Source organism: Castor canadensis, chromosome 6 (assembly GCF_047511655.1).
Source record: "Castor canadensis chromosome 6, mCasCan1.hap1v2, whole genome shotgun sequence".
NCBI classification, from domain to species: Eukaryota; Metazoa; Chordata; class Mammalia; order Rodentia; family Castoridae; genus Castor; species Castor canadensis.
The window spans coordinates 143,829,366-143,848,298 of NC_133391.1; the positions used below are offsets into that span (position 1 = coordinate 143,829,366).

At 39.9% G+C, this 18,933-nt stretch overlaps 1 protein-coding gene across 3 annotated transcripts in view; it reads left to right on the forward strand.

Annotated features, from left to right (window-relative positions):
* The window catches only part of Lifr (LIF receptor subunit alpha), a 105,993-nt gene that overhangs the window by 47,795 nt on the left and 39,265 nt on the right, over positions 1-18,933 (forward strand). For 2 of the 3 annotated variants that reach the window (XM_074077573.1, XM_074077574.1), the window contains exons 2-4: positions 12,401-12,560; positions 14,123-14,255; positions 16,293-16,432. In XM_074077573.1, the coding sequence (XP_073933674.1) occupies positions 12,422-12,560; positions 14,123-14,255; positions 16,293-16,432 (412 nt within the window). In that variant the 5' untranslated portion in view covers positions 12,401-12,421. The remainder of the gene's footprint in view (positions 1-12,400; positions 12,561-14,122; positions 14,256-16,292; positions 16,433-18,933) is intronic. The other variant, XM_074077575.1, reaches the window with a different exon arrangement.

Genomic DNA, 18,933 nt, shown 5'->3' on the forward strand with positions numbered 1-18,933 from the left:
AAGCCTCCAATCACAGTGGACCCTTGGGGGACACAAACAATAGGTGAACATTTTATAGCTTCCAGTAAGTTTCAAATTCTTTGCTTAAAATTGGTTTGCTGAGTCAACACATGAAATAATTTTAAGATTTCTGGTATAGTTTTTATCCTTTTGTTCTACATATATTTGAATATTAAGGACAATTTTTTGATTTGGAACTTTTCTGTGTTTTTTTCTTTTTTCTTCAGTACTAAGGTTTGAGCTCAGATCTTCATGCTTGCTAGGTAGGCACTCTACCACTGGAGCCACTCTACCAGCCCAAATTAGAACTGGAGATATCCTTTTAAAACTTATAAAAATTACAGCTACTCAGGAGATAAGAGATTGGGAGGATTATGATTTGAGGCCAGTTCAGGCAAAAAATTAGCAAGACCTTATCTCAACCAATAAGCTGGGACATGGTATTTCACATGTATAATCTAAGCTATGCAGGAGGTGTAGGTAGGAAGATCACGGGCTGGAGCTGGCCCAGGCAAAAAGCATACAATCCTATCTGAAAAATAACTAAAGCAAAAAAGGTCTAGGGACATGGTTCAAGTGATAAAGCTCCTGCCTAGCAATTATGATGCCCTGAGTTCAAACCCCAGTACCACCAAAAATTATAAGTAAGTAAATAATAGAAGTAAAAATGTGTATCTTATAAAAATTAAGTTTGAAGAATGTAAGTTAAAAAGCTCAGTCTTAGCACTGAGAGGTAACTCCAGATGACATTCTGTTGTATATTCTTTTAATTTCTGTACATATTACACATATATTTAATATCCATACCTCTAAGTATATTAAATCATGATTGTAGTGTATATACATAGCTTTTGTAACATAGTTTTAAAATTTTAAGTTAATCTTCCATGATATATAATTATACATGATATTTCATTTATGAATTCGTCCAGTTGTTCAATTTATTCAGCAAATATTCCCTGCACACATTTTGTGCTCCTGTCTAATTTTCTAGCTCTTGGGAGCTTACCTGCTACTTGGGGAGGGGTAGACAGTACACAGGAATCACATGTGCAGAGATGACTGCAGATGGTGAAGGGAAGGACCCTCGGGTGAAGGACGCACTGTGTGGCCTGTGTTGTGGCACTGAGGGAGAGGTGGTTCTTCTTCCCTGGGTGATGAGAAGAGGCCTTGCTAAGAAAGTGAGTTCTCATTAAGACTTGAATGATGCAATGGACCTGCCTTGGGGAGAGCCAGGGAAGGAGATCCATGTGGTAGGAATGACAAGTGTAAAGGCACTATGGGGACCAGGCTTGGTAGGTGTGAGGAGTGGAAGGAGTCCACAGAAGCTGGAAGGCAGAGATGGAAGCAGAGACATATGTATAGAAGGGGGAGCAGGGCTGATGGGCATGGAAGAGCCAGTAGAGTGTGTCTATAAGGAGAAGCCACCACAGTTTAAGTGACACCATCCAGTGGATATTTTTGGAGTCACTCTGGTGCTCTGTGCAGAATGGATGCTAGGGGAGCAAGGATGAAGGCAAGAGCACCACTACAGAGGCTGTGACAGCAGCTCAGGCAAGAGAAGTGAATACAAGTTAATTTGGGGGGTAGTGAGAAGGATGAGGAGGGGCAGTGTAGGACGTACTCAGGACTGTAACTTACAGGACTTGGGGAGGAGGCAGAGGATGCTGGTGAGGAAAGGGGATGAGCCAAAGATGACTGCTAGGGTTTTTGCTTAAGTGATAGGGTAAAGACTAGGAAAGGACAAGTTGAGAGCTTATGATTCAAGGATTTGCTTTGGCTGTAGGTTCAAAATGCCTAAAAGATGTGCAGGTGGCCAGCTTTATGTACTTCTGGAGAGAGGGCAGGTAGAAAGTTGTGCATGCATCTAGGGAGAAGTCAGTCATTACTTGTAGATTTTATTTGAAAGTAACGTGATTGAGAAATTAGGAGTAGTACAGGAAGAAAAGTGGGCTAGAATGCATATGAAGGTCCAACCTTTAATAGTCCTAAAATGATGGACTCCAGTTGCTTCTTTTCCTTTACATTACAGATTGCATTCTGTAAACATCTTCTTTAGAATTTTGTCTGTGTCCTGCAGAAATTTTCCTAGAAGTAGATGAAAAATTGCATGTGAAATACGTGGCAAATGGTGAGCTCTCAATCAGTTTTTACAACATTGGTTTCTTATCATTGCCATTATTATTAAGTCAAAGGCTTTTGATTAGAAACACATCATAAAATAATGGCTCAGAACTCAGACCCCAGAGTCAACCATCACAAGCCCAAATTCACATGCTGGCTTTGCTCTACACAAGCTATGAGACTTTGGGTAAATCACCTTGTCCCTCTGTTTCCTCATGTATAACTCTTGAAAGATACCAGACCTTCTTGGAGGATGCTTTGCACAGCTACAGAATGAAGAATGAGGGTACCATACAGCTACAGTGTGAATTCCACTGACTGCACATTCTCCTGAGTACTACATCTCATCTTGCTTATTACCCTTTTTCAGTCCATAGTGGAAATGTGGCTTCATGTTTTTGTGGTTGTTGCTCATTTGTGTTAATTGCATATTTTTATTTCTGTTGAAAGTATCCATCTGCTTTAGCATATTTTGCCCATTTCTATGTATAGTATATTAAAACTGTCATATTTGTTGCATGTATTTTTCCTCAAGAAAAAACCCCTTCATTGTACTCAGTTTGTTGAATGGGATGGTTCTATAAACCATTGGTATCTGACACTTAATAGCAGTTGCATATGTACTATGCTGTGAAGAACGCTAGGGAGGGTTGAATCTAGAGGTTGTGAGCAGAAATTTGACTGACAAATTGATACTTGTTAAAGGGATAGGGAAGAGTGGAATTGGAAGGACATCTGGGAGAAGAATGGTGCTGAAGAAGACAAAGCCTGGCACATTTGGTAGGATTTGTGCATGGGGCAGTAAAAGGAGGTGGACAGACATGGGGTAGTGAGTTAGGCTAGGCTGGCGTGGAACTGTAAAGAGCCTTGTGCCGTGTTCAAGTTCAAGTTGAGGCCTTTTTCTAAAAGCCAAGGAAAGCTGTGGAAGCTTTCAGGGATGTGAGGCCACCATGTGCTGCAAGGGATTGGCATCCCGAGTCCAACTGGGAGCATTTTAATAAGTGCAAGCCAAGGGGAAGAGGCCCAGCCAGGCTTGACTCTGGAGGTTTGTCTTATTTCTCTAGAAAAGTCTAGGCAGTGACATAGACAGTAATAATGACCTAAAAATCCCTTGTACTTATTCCACCATGTCCTTTTTATAAAGCTTCTGATTAAACTTGAATAGTGAGAAAGCATTCAGCATGTGCTCTCATGGATTTATTGACCTTACCTTCAAGTTGCTACATGTCCAGGCAATCCTAAGTGGGGTGAGATTGTAAGTAGGGAGTAGCTTGCACCTATGGAGAGGCAGGATAAGAGTACTTAGAGTCAGGTTTATATTGAAGCAAGAATTTGTAGTAATTTGGGCAATGGTAAATCCAACAGTAATGTTATATATTTCATATTAATAATGCCTTAATGGTAGATTATCTGTTAATTTTTCAGACTAAAAAAATGACTCCTTCAATTTTCATGTCCCAAGAAGACAGAGTTTTAGACACTGTTTATCTGATAAATTGAGAAGGCAAAGAGTTTGTTCCTGTTATGATTTTGACAGCTACATTATAATTTTGGCTCATTTTATTAAATTTTTTGGTTATTTTCCCACATGTTGCTACTAAGTATATCCCTCCCAACCTATATCTGTTCATTTTCTCTGTGTTACTATTATTGCTATCATTTTATTTTGGATCCTGAAGTTACCTATGGTAACTGAATTTTATTGGATTAATTTATTGGATTAGTTTGATAGCATCCTCTTTATTACATACATTGTATTTGCTATTTTGCCCATTTCTTTTCATCCACAGATTTGATTAAGTGATTCTTTTATCTTCATCTAACTCATTAATGAAAATGTCAAGAAGAGCAGAACTCTCTCACATCTGTCTATATCTCTTTTGTCCCCATTGACTTCATCCATTAAATGACACTCTTTGGGTAAGGTTGATCACATGGTGAAAGTGGCCCCTTCACTCTCTGTTTACACAGCCTGAGTTTTTTCATCTTTTGAGTATTACAGAAGATCTCATTCGAACCAGGACACATGTTATATATTTTCCAAGTTCAGTAGCTTGTTAAGTAAGGAGTAGGTTGGGCTTCAGGATACTGGTCTGTGATCCTCTTCTGGGATCTTTTCTTAGTACATTCCATAATCTTATCTAGGGTCCATGGGAGGCTTGCAGAATCTGCTTTGTTGACAAGAATGCCCCTCTTTTTAAATAATTTTGCCAAATACTAATTATTATTGCTTCTCTGATGTTCTCCCTTCCCTGTTCTACTCTTACTTAGAAGACTCAGGGATCCCAACAGAAAATACTGTGCTTCGACTTACTTCAGAGACATCATAGACCATGGCTGAAGCTGAAGGTGTTACAGGGGTGGTAGTAGTAATCGTAACCAAAGCAGTAGTAGAAGCAACAGCAGTCATCATCACAGTTGTTGTTCGTCCTCCTCTTCCTTTTTTTGAGAGATATTTATAGTCTAAAATGATGCCTAGGATTTTGAGGTCTAGCATTAAAGAAAAAAATCTGAGTTCTTTTGAAATGGACGGTTTTCAGATTCTGACCTCAAAGAATGTTAAGACATTTAGGCACATTTTGGTCAATATCTGCACTGAAGTATAAATCTTAAAACAACTTATGTTTTTTAATGTCAGTGCATTTTGAGGGAGGCTATTAAGTGCTGCCCTAAAAACTGTATTTGGCTTGCAAATGTGTTTGCCTCATATAGTGGAATTATTTTTAAAAAATGAGTTAGTTGCTAGCACTTAAAAATAAGGAGATTTCATATTAAGAAACAAGAAAACTCTCCTTATACATAGACTCTTACGGGAGGGGAGGAAGCCTACACTTATCTCCAGTACCTGAATGTGAGGGTTTCTACCCACGGACTGGAACACGGCCTTCCATTTCTCTTCTGTGTATGCACAGTCACCTACCCGCCTCCCACCACAAAAAGCAGCATCCTGGATTTTTTAGAAACTGGGAGATCTGTGGTTGTCCTGTACCCTACTCCTCTGTGGTGTAAAATAGCCTCTTCAGTCAAGATAAGGCTGCCTGTCATTGCACTTCCTGTGGCCAGTTGTACTTACTTCATCCACTGGCTCTTAGAATATGTTTGAGTTTGCACCTGCTGAGTTAAGAGCTTAACCAGTTGAAAGTACACTTAGAGTTAGAAGGAGAACAGTAAGACACAGTTATTTTCCATTTGGTTCCTCAGCATAGACAGTCTGATCTTTTACTTGATGTGATCATATTATTGGCAGTGCTTACTAAAGCAGGTGGCATTTTCCCTAGTAACAACATTAACCTGGGCAGGGTGTGGAGAGAGGGCATTCCACAGCTGCTCATAGCTACAAGGTGACAAAGAAGGTACCCAAAAGCAAAATAACTATAAGGATTTTTATGGACATGTAAAAACAAAATCAGGCCCTAGGTCATATTAGTTGTCTTTTAATTTGTAAATTTTTCTATAGCAAACAAGTGTATTTAAAAGCATGCTGCTTATCTTATTCTTCAGGAGTAACAACTCCTAAACAACTTGGAACCACCGAGATATTTTAAGTCCTCAACAAGAACTCCATTTAGATGTATTTGGTCAGGTCCCCAGATCTTGAATATATAGTGGTTATAAAAGATCCTTAGATGCAAGAATGTTGTAAAGATAAAGCTCTGCTTTTAGAGAGTGCATAGCTAATGGGAAAGAGAATGGAAGGAAGGGAAAAAATAATCTATATAATAACTGATGTATATTTCCCAGGTGGAAATTAACACATTGGTTGTGCATTAACTGAGTTCCTGTCCCACAGTTGTAATGTTAGCCTGACAGCCAAGAGACAGAAATGCCCCACAGAAAGGAGGAGAGGGGGGCAGAAGAGGATTGTGGGGTAGAAGTTTGATTTTGAATTTGGATGTGTCTAAGCTGCTGGTGGGATAGTCTCCTCCCATTGGGCCTGGAGCTTGAAGGAATGCTAAGGGTCAGAGATGCAGGTGCTGTTAAAGTCATATCCCTCACTGTGTAAGGGTAGATTGTATGGGGCCCTTGTGGTGGCATCAGATGAAGTAAGTGGTGATTTAAATTCCCTGTGCCAAAAGCAATAGGGGCCTGACCTAGAGCAGTGGCAATGGGAATGGAGTAGAGGACAGGAGAGAATCAAAGCGTGTTTTGTTTTGTTTTTATTTTTATTTTTTATTATTCATATGTGCATACAAGGCTTGGGTCATTTCTCCCCATTGCCCCCACCCCCCCTTACCACCCACTCCGCCCCCTCCCTCTCCCCCCAACCCCCTCAATACCCAGCAGAAACTATTTTGCCCTTATTTCTAATTTTGTTGTAGAGAGAGTATAAGCCATAATAGGAAGGAACAAGGGTTTTTGCTGGTTGAGATAAGGATAGCTATACAGGGAGTTGACTCACATTAATTTCCTGTGCGTGTGTGTTACCTTCTAGGTTAATTCTTTTTGCTCTAACCTTTTCTGTAGTTCCTGGTCCCCTTTTCCTATTGGCCTCAGTTGCTTTTAAGGTATCTGCTTTAGTTTCTCTGCGTTAAGGGCAACAAATGCTAACTAATTTTTTAGGTGTCATACCTATCCTCACCCCTCCCTTGTGTGCTAAAGCTTTTATCATATTGATCTACCATTTGATCCAGCAATACCACTCTTGGGGATATACCCAAAAGACTGTGACACAGGTTACTCCAGAGGCACCTGCACACCCATGTTTATTGCGGCACTTTTCACAATAGCCAAGTTATGGAAACAGCCAAGATGCCCCACCACCGACGAATGGATTAAGAAAATGTGGTATCTATACTCAAAGCATGTTTTGGAGGTAAAATTGCTGAGCAGGTGGGAGGAGTGGGGGAAGGAGGAGTCAAGGGTGACTCTGCCTTGGGTGACCCAGAGAGACTAGTGTCATGAATTGGACCTGGGGCCCAACAGCAGATTTGGAGAGGAACATGACTTTACATGTGATTGTGTGGTGTTGAGGAATCTGACATATCCAGGTGGATTTGTAGCATGAAAATATTTTATTATTCTTGAGGGGACCTAACTTTGGTTGAGTTGCGTAGATAAGCATGCACTTGTCTGATGAATGGTTAGTGTAAACTGGGGAGAGGCCAATTCTGGGAAGACAGATTGGAAGTTATTAGTGTTTGAATGGTGGTTAAAGCCACAAGAGGAGATAATATTGTTCAGTGAAGGAATAAAGGGTGAATAGAGACGTGGGCTTTGGGGAGTTCCACTGAGCAAGCTGGGAAGGCTATCTGGAGCCAGTGAGGGAAGGAATGCATTATCTAATAAATGTGGTTGGCATAGGTGGTAACCATTGGGGAGCAGTAAGAGCTGAGTCCCTGACTCATGCTGTACAGAAAAATTAATTTCATGTAGATTAAAGCTTAAAGTGCTGAAAACCTTACATATATTTGAAGGCAAAATGGGTGCCAATTTGTATGATCTTGGGATGAGAAAGACCTTTGTTCAGAAATCATAAAGGACAAAATTGAAAAATCTGATTTAATAAAAGTCAAACAAAAGCCTCACAAGAAAGTAAGAAAGCAACTGGGAAATATATTGGTAAGGTAAAAACAGAGTTTATATTCTTGTTATGATATTTCCTTCCTATCAAGCAGTGGGAAAAGATTAATGCTCAATTAGAGAAATATATAATAAGCAGTTTGTAAGTATTGCAGATTATCAATGAACATATGGAAAAATATTTTGACTACGTAATTAAGGATTTACTCCTTATGACCCAACAGCTATAAGATTTTTAAAAAGGCAATCTTTGCGTTAGTGAGGGTATAGAGAAGTCAGTACAGGATGAGCATCCCGAGTCTAAAATTCAGAAACCCGAATGCTTTGTGTCAGAATGATACAAGTGAGAATTCAACCCCTGACCTCATGTGACGGGTCACACTCAAAACAGACCCACAGGGCAGGGTGCTTTAAGTGGCCCTTGAAACAAGTTTGTGATAGCAGGATGTAAGGACACACTCCTGTCACATTTCCTCCCTCTTCCAACTGCTCCACCAAAAAAGTTGAAAGAAAAATGGACTAAAAATACATTGGGATATAGTTTCTGGCTTTAGCTTTACTTTTCTCAGCTCATTTTTCTAATCAGCCTCAGCAGAAAGGTCCAAAACCTCATTTATACTGGAGCCAGACTTCTCAAGGCTGAGGAAAAGCAAAGCCCAGTACACACATGAATGCTCGTTTTTACAGGAGACTCGGGGCTCAGGGTCATGTTGTTGACAGGGCAGCTCTGCCTTCGGGGGCAGGTTAGGCTCTGCCCAGGTTTATGATGCCTGAAGTTGAGACCAGCCTGTATGTAAAGAAACAAAAATAGATATTCTTCTTTCCAGCTAGCAGTCTTATGGATTGATTCTGTATGATCGCTTTACTGAAACAGAAGGGTTTATTGACAGTTTTGAATCCTATAAAATAATCATATTATATTTAGGAAACAATCTGGTGTCCCTTAGGCAAGGTATACCCAAGCTGTATTTTGTTGGGCCTTTAAGAATGCTTACAAATATGAATAAGTTCCTTACCTTTGCAAATTTGAGTATTGTGTAAGACACCCCAGATTTCTACCCTATCTTGAAAAATTAGAGAATTTAGCAAAAAGTGCCGGCAGCAGCCATCTGTACACCAACAAGTATAAAGTGTGCACCTGCCTGTATATACTCTTTTGCCTCTCTTGATTTAAATCAAGATCTAGGTATCCCAGAGTTGAAAGTCTGCTCCTGAGGAGATACGTTCTCTAAAGAATAACACATTGTGTATGTGTTCGGCAGGGTGGATGGGGGGAAGAGGAGGAGGAGCACAAAGTAAATTCGAACAGTTTCTATGAGAAGTGAGTAGAGAAAAGTTTTATAAGCATCCTTTCCTTTTCCCCCCTGAAAATACACTCAGAGGTTCTGTTCATGTATCTATCATCCTGACCCTCAGGTAGGTCTGTTTGAAAGTTTGACTGGAAGGGAAGTCGGATGTATTTTAAGCATAACACTATATTGCCCAAATGACTTGCTTAAAATTTTCTAAGGAAGTGTTATGACAAAAGAAAGTCCTCTTTATTCTCCTGCCATTTTACATCGAGCAGGCTTTGGTAACACTGCTGCTGATCCTACTATTCCTGAGCACCCCCTTCTGATGCTCATTGACTCCCTGAGTCTGTGGTAGGTGTCTGTTGCTAGACTAGGTTTGTGGGAGCTAGCTACTGTCTGCATGCTTGTTCCCTGCCAACACAGGTGGAGCATTACAGCTCGACTTTGGAAGTCTTCTATAGGAGCCCACGTAGAGCTTGAGTCTGCTGCAGTGGTGGAGGCTGAAGCTGAGGGGGATGAAGTGACTTACCCTCAGTCATCCTGCTAGTGAGCATTGGAGCAAGATAGAGTTGCAGTCCGGCAACATCTGACTCTTCCTCCGCTGCTTCCTTCACCCTCATTGCCACTTTTTCTGGCATTTCAGTAATCTTTCTAGAACAACTGAAAACTTGTAAGGATTGTTCCATTTTGATAATGTCTAGCCAGTCAGTACGTACAGTTTGTAATTATTTCGGTCAGGGTTTGTGCTTGGGGGTCATGTTTGTTCTCCTTTATTCCTGTGCAGCTTTGTAACTCTATGACTTTGGTAAGTCATTCCATGAATACATTTTAATTCTAATTAAGTAAGCTTGGTGACACTGGAATTGACTAGAAAGTTATCCATTCACCCAGAACATAACTGAACACTTTAAAAATGTGTGCTTATGCCTTGTTTGTGTTTTGGTAATACTTATTTAAGCTATTTGAGATTCATTTTCTGGAGTTTTGACAGTAATTAACAATAACCAAGAGAAAGAATTCCATTTGCTTTCACTATGTAGTATATTTTTAAAATTCTCTCACGGGACTCCAGTTATTGAGATGTTGGATCCTTTTCTTTTATGAAGTCTGTTTCTCATCTGTCTTCTCACATTTTCTATTTTTGTCCTTTGTTTTTTTCTACAAGATTGTTCAGTATTTTTAAATCTTAATATCAGCCAACGTATTTAGCTGCTAAGAGCTATTTTTATTTCTTACTATTCATTTTTATTGCATACTCTTCTTGTTTTTATGACTATGTGATGTTTGCTCTGAGGATACTATCTAGAGGATTTGGGTTTTTGTTTTCCTTTTTTTGAGTTTTTCCACATTATCTGTTGCCTTGGGGAGTGATTTTTATTTTCCTTTTGGCTATCCCACTTATCCTGAGTTTCTCTTTAATATTTTAGGCTTTGCTTATATGCTTGGTGATCCCTGGTTTTCTATGTAAACATAAAAATTGCACACTATTAAGAGGTTTCAGTGTACTGGAAGAATTGTTGGCTGTCAGATTTTACTCCAGGAAGGGTAGATAGCACTTACTCTATGGAATCCCTAAATGTTCAAGGTGGGACTCAACCATGTCTGTGTTAGCTGCCCTTGTTTTCCTTAGACAGTTTAAATTTTGTAAGGAAGATGCCTCCAGCTCTAGTGGGGCGTGACAGCAGCATATCAGTGGTGATTTCTGGAAACAGAACTTTGAATCCTTTGCATCAGCCTTGTATTTCACCCAGTGAAGGTTTAATGGCACCATCCATTCATCCATCTGTCCATTATTGTTTAGCCACCAAATCTAGTAGTCATCCTTACTTCATCCTTCTCTTCTCTTTTTTTTTAAATTCATTATTCACATGTGCATACATTGTTTGGGTCATTTCTCCCCCCTGCGCCCCACCCCTACCCTTTTCCCCTCCACCCCCCTCGCTTCCAGGCAGGTCCTGTTCTGCCCTTATCTCTAATTTTGTTGAAGAAAAGACATAAGCATAATAAGGAAGACAAAGCATTTTTGCCAGTTGAGTTAAGGACAGCTATACAGACAGATTCCTAGCATTGCTTCCATGTACAAATGTGTTACAACCCAAGTTGATTCATCTCTAACTGATCTTTACACTGTTTCCTGATCCCCTTCTCATGTTGACCTCTGTCACTTCAAGGTTTCTGTATCAGTTCCTCTGCAGTGGGGATAGCAAATGCTTTCATGTTTTGGGTTTCCTACCTATCCCCATACCTCCTGTATGTGCTCTCCCCTTAGCATGTGACCCAAGTCCAACCACATTGCTGTATTTGCCCTAGATCTAAAGTCCACCTATGAGGGAGAACATATGATTTTTGGTCTTCTGAGCCTGACTAACCTTGCTTAGGATGATGTTCTCCAGTTCCATCCATTTACTTGCAAATGATAAGATTTCATTCTTCTTCATGGCTGAGTAAAATTCCATTGTGTATAAATACCACATTTTCTTAATCTATTCATCAGTAGTAGGGCATCTTGGTTGTTTCCATAACTTGGCTATTGTGAGTAGTGCTGCAATAAACATGGGTGTGCACATGCCTCTGGAGTAACCTGTGTTGCATGCCTTTGGATATATCCCCAGGAGTGGGTTTGCTGGATCATATGGCATATCTATGTTTAGATTTTTAAGAAGCCTCCAAATTTTTTTCCAGAGTGGTTGCACTAGCTTGCATTCCCACCAGCAGTGTACGAGGGTTCCTTTTTCCCCATATCCTCGCCAACACCCGTTGTTGGTGTTGTTTTAGATGATGGCTAGTCTAACAGGGGTGAGGTGGAATCTTAGTGTGGTTTTGATTTGCATTTCCTTTCATCTCTTCTCTTGATACCTCCCATAATACACTAAATAACATATATATCTGACCACATACTTGGAACTATTTCAGGTACTTTACACATGTTTAATCACTTGATTCCCTTACGAGCTTATGAGGAAAATATGGTTGCCACTCTGACTTTTGGATGAGGAAACTGAGGCACAAAGAGGATAGGGCCATGTGATAAGTAGCTTAGAATGTATCTTGGGTCCTGCAGGAAGTGGCATATCTGGGATTCAAACCCAGTCTGTGCTGATACGTACTAATTAAGGTTAAGATTAGAAATACCAATGCATGTATCATTTAAAATTGTCAAAACTTCAACTTTATGAGCTGTTTTTCTCTAGTATACTGGGGTGGAGAGTTGGTAAACGTGCTCAGTTATAATCTTGAACTAGGAACCCATTGTTTGTCCATTGAGCCTGTGCCAAACACCTGAAGCAGCATCTGTGTCCAGTTATGTTGCCTAAAGCCAGGACATCTGAGTTAGTCTGGGATAGTCAGTTAGGAATGTGCAACATGCTTCAGCACCTTGTCAGTGCCCTTGAAATGTTGGGTATGCACTGTAAGGTGTACCTTCAGATAAATTTGAACACTATTTGAACTCCTCCCCAACCCAGGACTGACTGCACTGATAGACGATGGATATTCACTTGTGCTGGAGACAACCATCCTGGATGGTAGGCAACAAAAGAATGAGGTCAACTTCAAATTTCCAGTGGCTCTTATCAACATTTATTCTTCTGTTTCTGATGATTCAAGTAAATAGCCAGAAAAGGGGTAAGTACATCAGACTTACAGAGAATGAGCAAGCCTCAGTTTTATTTTCATTTTGTCTATAAAGCAATCTTGTTTCTTTGTTGACCTCTTCAGGTTTTTACTGGTTAAAATCCATTTCTCTGTAATCTTTTATGTACTTTTAGTTTCTTTTTAAAAGGTCCTTAAAGGTAGATCAAAATATCCTTTTATCACTTAAAAAGAATAGAGTATGATTTATATACAATATTCTTTTAAGATACAGATCTGTGAGTTTTGACAATGCATGTAGTCATTAACCACCCCCATCAAGATAGGGCATGGACCCAGCATGCAAAAATTCTCCATGCTCCTCTGTTTTCTGCCCTTTCCAGCTTCATCCCAGCCAACATTGTTCTGTTTTCTGTCTCTAATTTTATCTTTTTAGAATGTTATATAAATATTACTTTATTTAAATACATTAGATAGGTATTATCTAGCTTATTTCCATGAAGAATATTATCATCCTGCTATCCTGTGGCTTCATTTTTATATCATTTCCATAATTAAACAGATCTCTTTACCCCAGTTATTAATTAAATAACTTTATTATTATGATTATTACTGATTTTTAATGTGAGCACTTCTAATATATCTCTGATTTTTGTCTTATATAAATAGCTTTATAATTTATTACTACAGTGAATATCATGCCCACTATATACAAAAAGAAGAAAACACTTTTTTTTTTTTTTTTTGGTGGTACTGGGGTTTGAACTTAGGGCTTCATGCTTGCTAGGCAGGCACAAGAAAAACTTTTCATAAACATTTGTAGTCTGAGGTAGATACCTTTTTTACACTGGCTTTCCTCTCCTTCCCACCTTCCCTTCTTTCCTTCCTTCCTTTCTCTTTCCCTCTCTCTTATACCTTCCTCCTTTCTTTTCATTTTCTTTTCAGGGTAACTTTTTAAATTGCATAGTGCCCATGTATTCCAAGATGTAATGTTATTGTATAGATGTAAATATGTATTAATAGGATTGTAATCTGAGTTGTTACTTTTCAGTTGTGTAAGCCAGCACAGAAAAATATTTTTTCTACAAAGGTGAACTCATAACTGTTTAAGTGTAACATACCTCATAACAGTCTAAAGACTGATTATGGGGCCATAGAGGGTGACAGTCTGAAAGTAAGTGTTGGAGCACTGATGGCTAGGCATGTTTACAAGTTGTGTTTGTAGATTTAAGGGGTACTAGAATTCCCACAGCCCCTTTCTTGGTGTCGTCATTGAATCTATAGTCAGTCACTTCTTCATTTTCTTATAGTTGCCTGGAGTGAAATCTTTCCTAGCATTCTAACCCCAAAGTGCTCTAGTGTTGGTGCACTTTCATCTTTTTACCCTTTAGCTTTTTTTTTTTTTTTTTAAAAACAAAGCTTCAAAAAGCAACATGAAGCCAGTGCCCTCTCAGTCTGTGCCTGCAGGATCTTTCTTTTTACAGAGAACACATGCTTTTGCAGACCCATGTCCACCATTGAAAATGGTTTGACTGTTGTTCTTCATCGTGCATCCAGGTTATTAACAGTGTTCTGTGTTATATGTACGTGTGCAGTTATTTCTTCTTCCCCAGGGATACTTCGTGATTTGAAATGTACAACGAACAATTTACAAGTGTGGGACTGTTCTTGGAAAGCACCCCCTGGAGCAGGCCATGCTACTGTTAATGAAGTTTGCATTAAAGACAGGTAACGGAAAGCCTTTGATTACTTTACAGATACAACCTAAAGGTTCTTTGTTTTTCATTTTAGATTATTCCAGTTTCATTCTGAGATTTTTTACATTTTAATCCTTAATTCTGTTCATTAAAAATTCTAAATATTACATCAATCAATGTAGAAACAAACCCTTTTCCTCGCCAAAGGTTTGATTCTTTTGTGACACAAGTAGGGGAATATGGAGCACACCTGCAGTATGCTGATCTCAATGGAAAGTTTTACTGGTCTACCCTGAACCAGAGTCTACCTATATTGGGTTGAATCTGGTTGTGTCTGGTAGAAAATGTTGGTAACAGTGGCGCAGCACACAGACATTTGCTTCCTTGGGAAAGTCTTGGAGTTGGGCAGTTCAGGATTAGCATGGTTGTTGATGGCCAGAGACCCAGTCCCTCTCATCAAGCTTTGCCATCTTTAGCTTGGGATCTCATAGTTCAAGGAACAACCGTCAGTAGATAGTTTCAGAAGGGCGATTTTCTTTAAGTAGATTTGTAAGAAGTCCTACCAAACACCTTTGACTAGAACATAGTCAGGAGGCTAAACCTGGGTCTATAAGAAGTAAATTCTTCTAGGTGGCTGGCAACATACCCGGCAAACAGTGCATCCATGTTATTAAGGAAGAGAGACATGGACATTGAGAGGCAGGTGGCAGGCTCTGCCATATCCCCTTTACACTCTCAAGTAATCTTAGGGTAGGCTAGAAACTATTCTGCTCACAGTGGAGAGCTGTGGGCCACCTGCTCACCTGAACAATTTGTATTGCTTTCCCTAACCCCAGCAGGATGAGTTTCTCAGCAGTGCCAGAGGCAATCTCAGTGAGCTTTCCCCAGTCTGTTTGCTCTGAGTGGTCCTAATGTAAACTGACATAATGTGTATTTAAATACAACCATATTTTCCCCATTCAGTGTATGTTTTTTCAGCACTGTTCTAAGCATTGAGGTAATTTATCAGTCAGGACAAACCAGGTTATACTGCTGACACAGCCCCCAAATACTAATTCCTTATGTCTTGCCTGTGAAAATAAAAGGTTATTTCTCCCTTGTGTTCTGGTGTCAGCTTAGAATCTCTACCCTGTTTTTTCCCAAGTGCCCAGGTGTTAGGAGCTTGGTGGAAGGAGAATGAGAGTGGACACAGCTTGTACTGGCTCCTACAGCTTCCTTCCTGAACTAATACATGCGGCTTTCACTCAGAGTTCTCAGGCCAGAGGAGGACAGACGCACAAGCGTGCAGAGGAGGACAGGCGTACAAGAGTGCAGAGGAGGACAGATGTACAAGGGTGCAGAGGAGGACAGATGTACAAGCGTGCAGAGGAGGACAGATGTACAAGTGTGCAGAGGAAGATCGTGAAAATTTTGGTCAATAGCATGAATGCTGGCTGTAGGCCATCCTGACAGAAAGTTAGTTCTGGCTTCCCTGGAGTTCATAGTAAACAAATAGTAACTTTCTCTCTGTGTGGAACCAGAGAGGAGAGTATCATTTGTCAGCAAGATAATTAGATGGGGACTAGTAGCATTTTTGAAAGCAAAATGATGAGGAAGTTTTATTAAAATAAACTTTGGGCCAAGGCAGAGCAGGGGTCAAGTTGAGGGCATGTGTAAAAGGGCCACAAATGGCCAACTTTACTTCTTTCCTGGGTGTCCATTGAGCTCCATCTTAGTATAGGCATTGTGTGGTGGCCTGCAGGTGCTGGGTGCTGAAGGGGGATAGAGGTGAGGCTCATAGGGAAGGTTGATACAGGATTTGAATGGTATGCTGAAGCCCCAGCTTTCTTGGATGAATCGTCTCTGCTAACTCATACGTTATGGCACAGTCTAGTTATTTTTCTACCATCAAACTGATAAAATACCATTAATCTTTCCTTTTTTTAGTCTTAAAATGCAGTACAAGTCAGTTTGTTTTTGCATACAAAAGAGCATAAGGTATTTTCCAGTGTGTTTTGTGTTAATCGAGTTTCTATGAAAATGGAACTATTTTTATCTGCTAATTAAAATTCTGTTTCTTTCATTGTAGGACCCATTCATGTCACCGATTAGAGAAAACAAATATTAAAATCCCAGCTCTTTCACCTGGTGATCATGAAATGACAATAAGGTCTCTACATGATTTTGAAAGTTCTTCAAGTAAATTCATACTAACTGAAAAAAATGTCTGTGAGTATTTGAAAATTTATTATTATTATTATTAAGTTTTCTAAAACAGTCTCACTATGTAGCCCACACTAGCCTTGAATTATACAGTCTTCCTGCTTTAGCTACCCAACTCTATGATTATAGGTATTCTCCACCATACCAGCTGAAAAATGATTTTAAAACAGGACAGTGTCATTGTCAGTATATGGTGTGTATTAGTTTCTTTTGCATAACTGTGCCAAAATACCCAAAAGAACAACTTAAAGGAGGAAAGAATTATTTTGACTCACAGTTTCAGAGGGTTTAATCCATGGTCACTTGGTCCCAGGCACTTGGGCAGAACATTGTGGCAGAGGAGGGCTTGTTACTTCATGGCAGACAAGAAACATAGAGCAAAACAGGAAGGGGCCAGTGACTAGATACCCAAGGACCTGTCCCCAGTGACCTACTTTATTCAACTTGGTTCTACCTCTTAAACTTCCCAGAATCTCTCAAAATAATGCCACCAGCATGGGACCAAGCCCTCGATACATGAGCCCTTTGGGGTAGGGCACTTCATATCCAGACCATAACATTCTGGTCCAAAGGGCTCATGTCCATCTCATAATGCAAAATGCATTCAGTTCATTTCCATGAGTCTAACATACTCTTAAAAGTTCCAACTTTCAGAAGTCCAAATTCAAAGTCTCTTCTGGACTCAAGGCATACTCTTAGTTCTAAGTGAGCCCTGTAAGATTCCAAGATGCAGTGGCACAGAGTAAATACTCCCATTCCTACAGGGAGGAATGGGGACATAGAAAGGAGGAATGAAATGAAAGCAAGATAAAAACCCAGCAGGGTGAATGTTAAATCCTATAGTTCCTTGTTATCAGAGATGTGTGGTATCATGGTCTGAGCTCCAAAGGACTTGGACAGCCTGCCCCTGTGGCCTTGCTCTTTGGAGCCCACATGGCCTCTCTCTTGAACTGGCTCCACTCATTGATTGCAGCTTTCCTTGGCATGTGTTCTATGTTCCCTAACATCCTGAGGTCTCCATTCCAGCTAAGGCTTTACCTTCAGAGCTCCACACATAACTCTCAGAACTTGCCTGCCAGGAACCTGACCCTGCCACAAGTGCTTAGCCTCATAAGTCTTCCTTTGAAATCTCAGTGGAAGCCCCCACGACTTCACAAGTCTTACATTCATCATGTGGACTACACGAAGGTCTGCCACCAGTTTGAGCAGTATCTAGGCCCTCTTGGCCCACAGCTGCAATGGCTTCTCAGTGCTTGAGCAGCCGAACTCTGGAAAACAGAGGGCTCTGTATGAGCAGGATATCCTGGAGGCTCTCCCTTCTCAGAGAAAGTCTTTCAAATGAGCTTACCATTTTATACCCCAGAGTCTGTAGAGCATGGGGTCTAACCAATTTCTGTGATGCCCTCAGGGCATCTTTTCTATTGTTCCAGTGCAAAGTTCTTGGCTTTTTTTTTTTTAAATGGTGCTAATCTGTTTAACAAGCACACTCTTACTATCTGTCTTTGACTACCCTAGAAGAGACCCCATTCATTTCTTCACATATCCTTGGGCAAACTGTGCTTCTCTGTGGCATTTCTCCTAGTTGAATTAATAGCCCATTGTATAGTTAGGTATTTGCAATATGTCTCCTCCTCAAGGAAATGGCTTACCTGAAGTAGAGACTTTCACTTCTGCACTGAGACCCAGCACAGTGTTTTGTGGATAGCAGGTATTTGTCACAGGCTTACTCAGTGAATGTCTAGGACCTAGGCTACAAATAGGTTGGATACACAAAGTAAACTTGGGCTGTCAGAGATGGAAATTTTACTATGCAACAAACCTTTAAAAACCTGAGTCTTGTCTGTCAGGGATGGCAAGTAGGTTTATTAGTTCCTTACCACTGCATGGGACAGCATCAAAGTGATGTTGTGATAATTTTATAAGGTGACTGACTTCGAAGCAAGAGAGAGGAAATACAATTAGTTTGGTAATTTATTCAATTTTCTGGACAGATGTGTGTTTGCAATGATCTGTGTCAGACAGCAGAGATTTTTTTTAAGAATGATAATAAGTATGCTGTCCAGCAACATATTCTTTCCTATTTTCTGGCTGAAGCATTGTCTCAGGGTAGTAGAGGTGAGCCATGTTAATTATTTTCTTTCTATTCTTGTTGTTACTTTCTTTCACTTCCTTGTGAAAGTATTTTATATATATCAGCCATGACCCCAGCACTCACAGAAATATTGTTAACACTTAAATTTTCTGTGTGTGAAGTTCATACTGTTTTATAGTCAGCTTAATAGAAAGCATGTTATAGATGGGTTTTCAAGTTATTATCACTTATAAACCCATATTATTCCTAATTCCTGCACAGTATTTGATCACATGGAGGTATCATAATCACTTGAGCTCTACTAATATATTTTTATTTCTAGTTTGTTAGTATCATAACAGTGTTTTAATGAACATCTTTTGCTGTCATGTTTAGGTCTTTCGCCATTTGGAATTATTTTGTAGTAAAGTGTGAG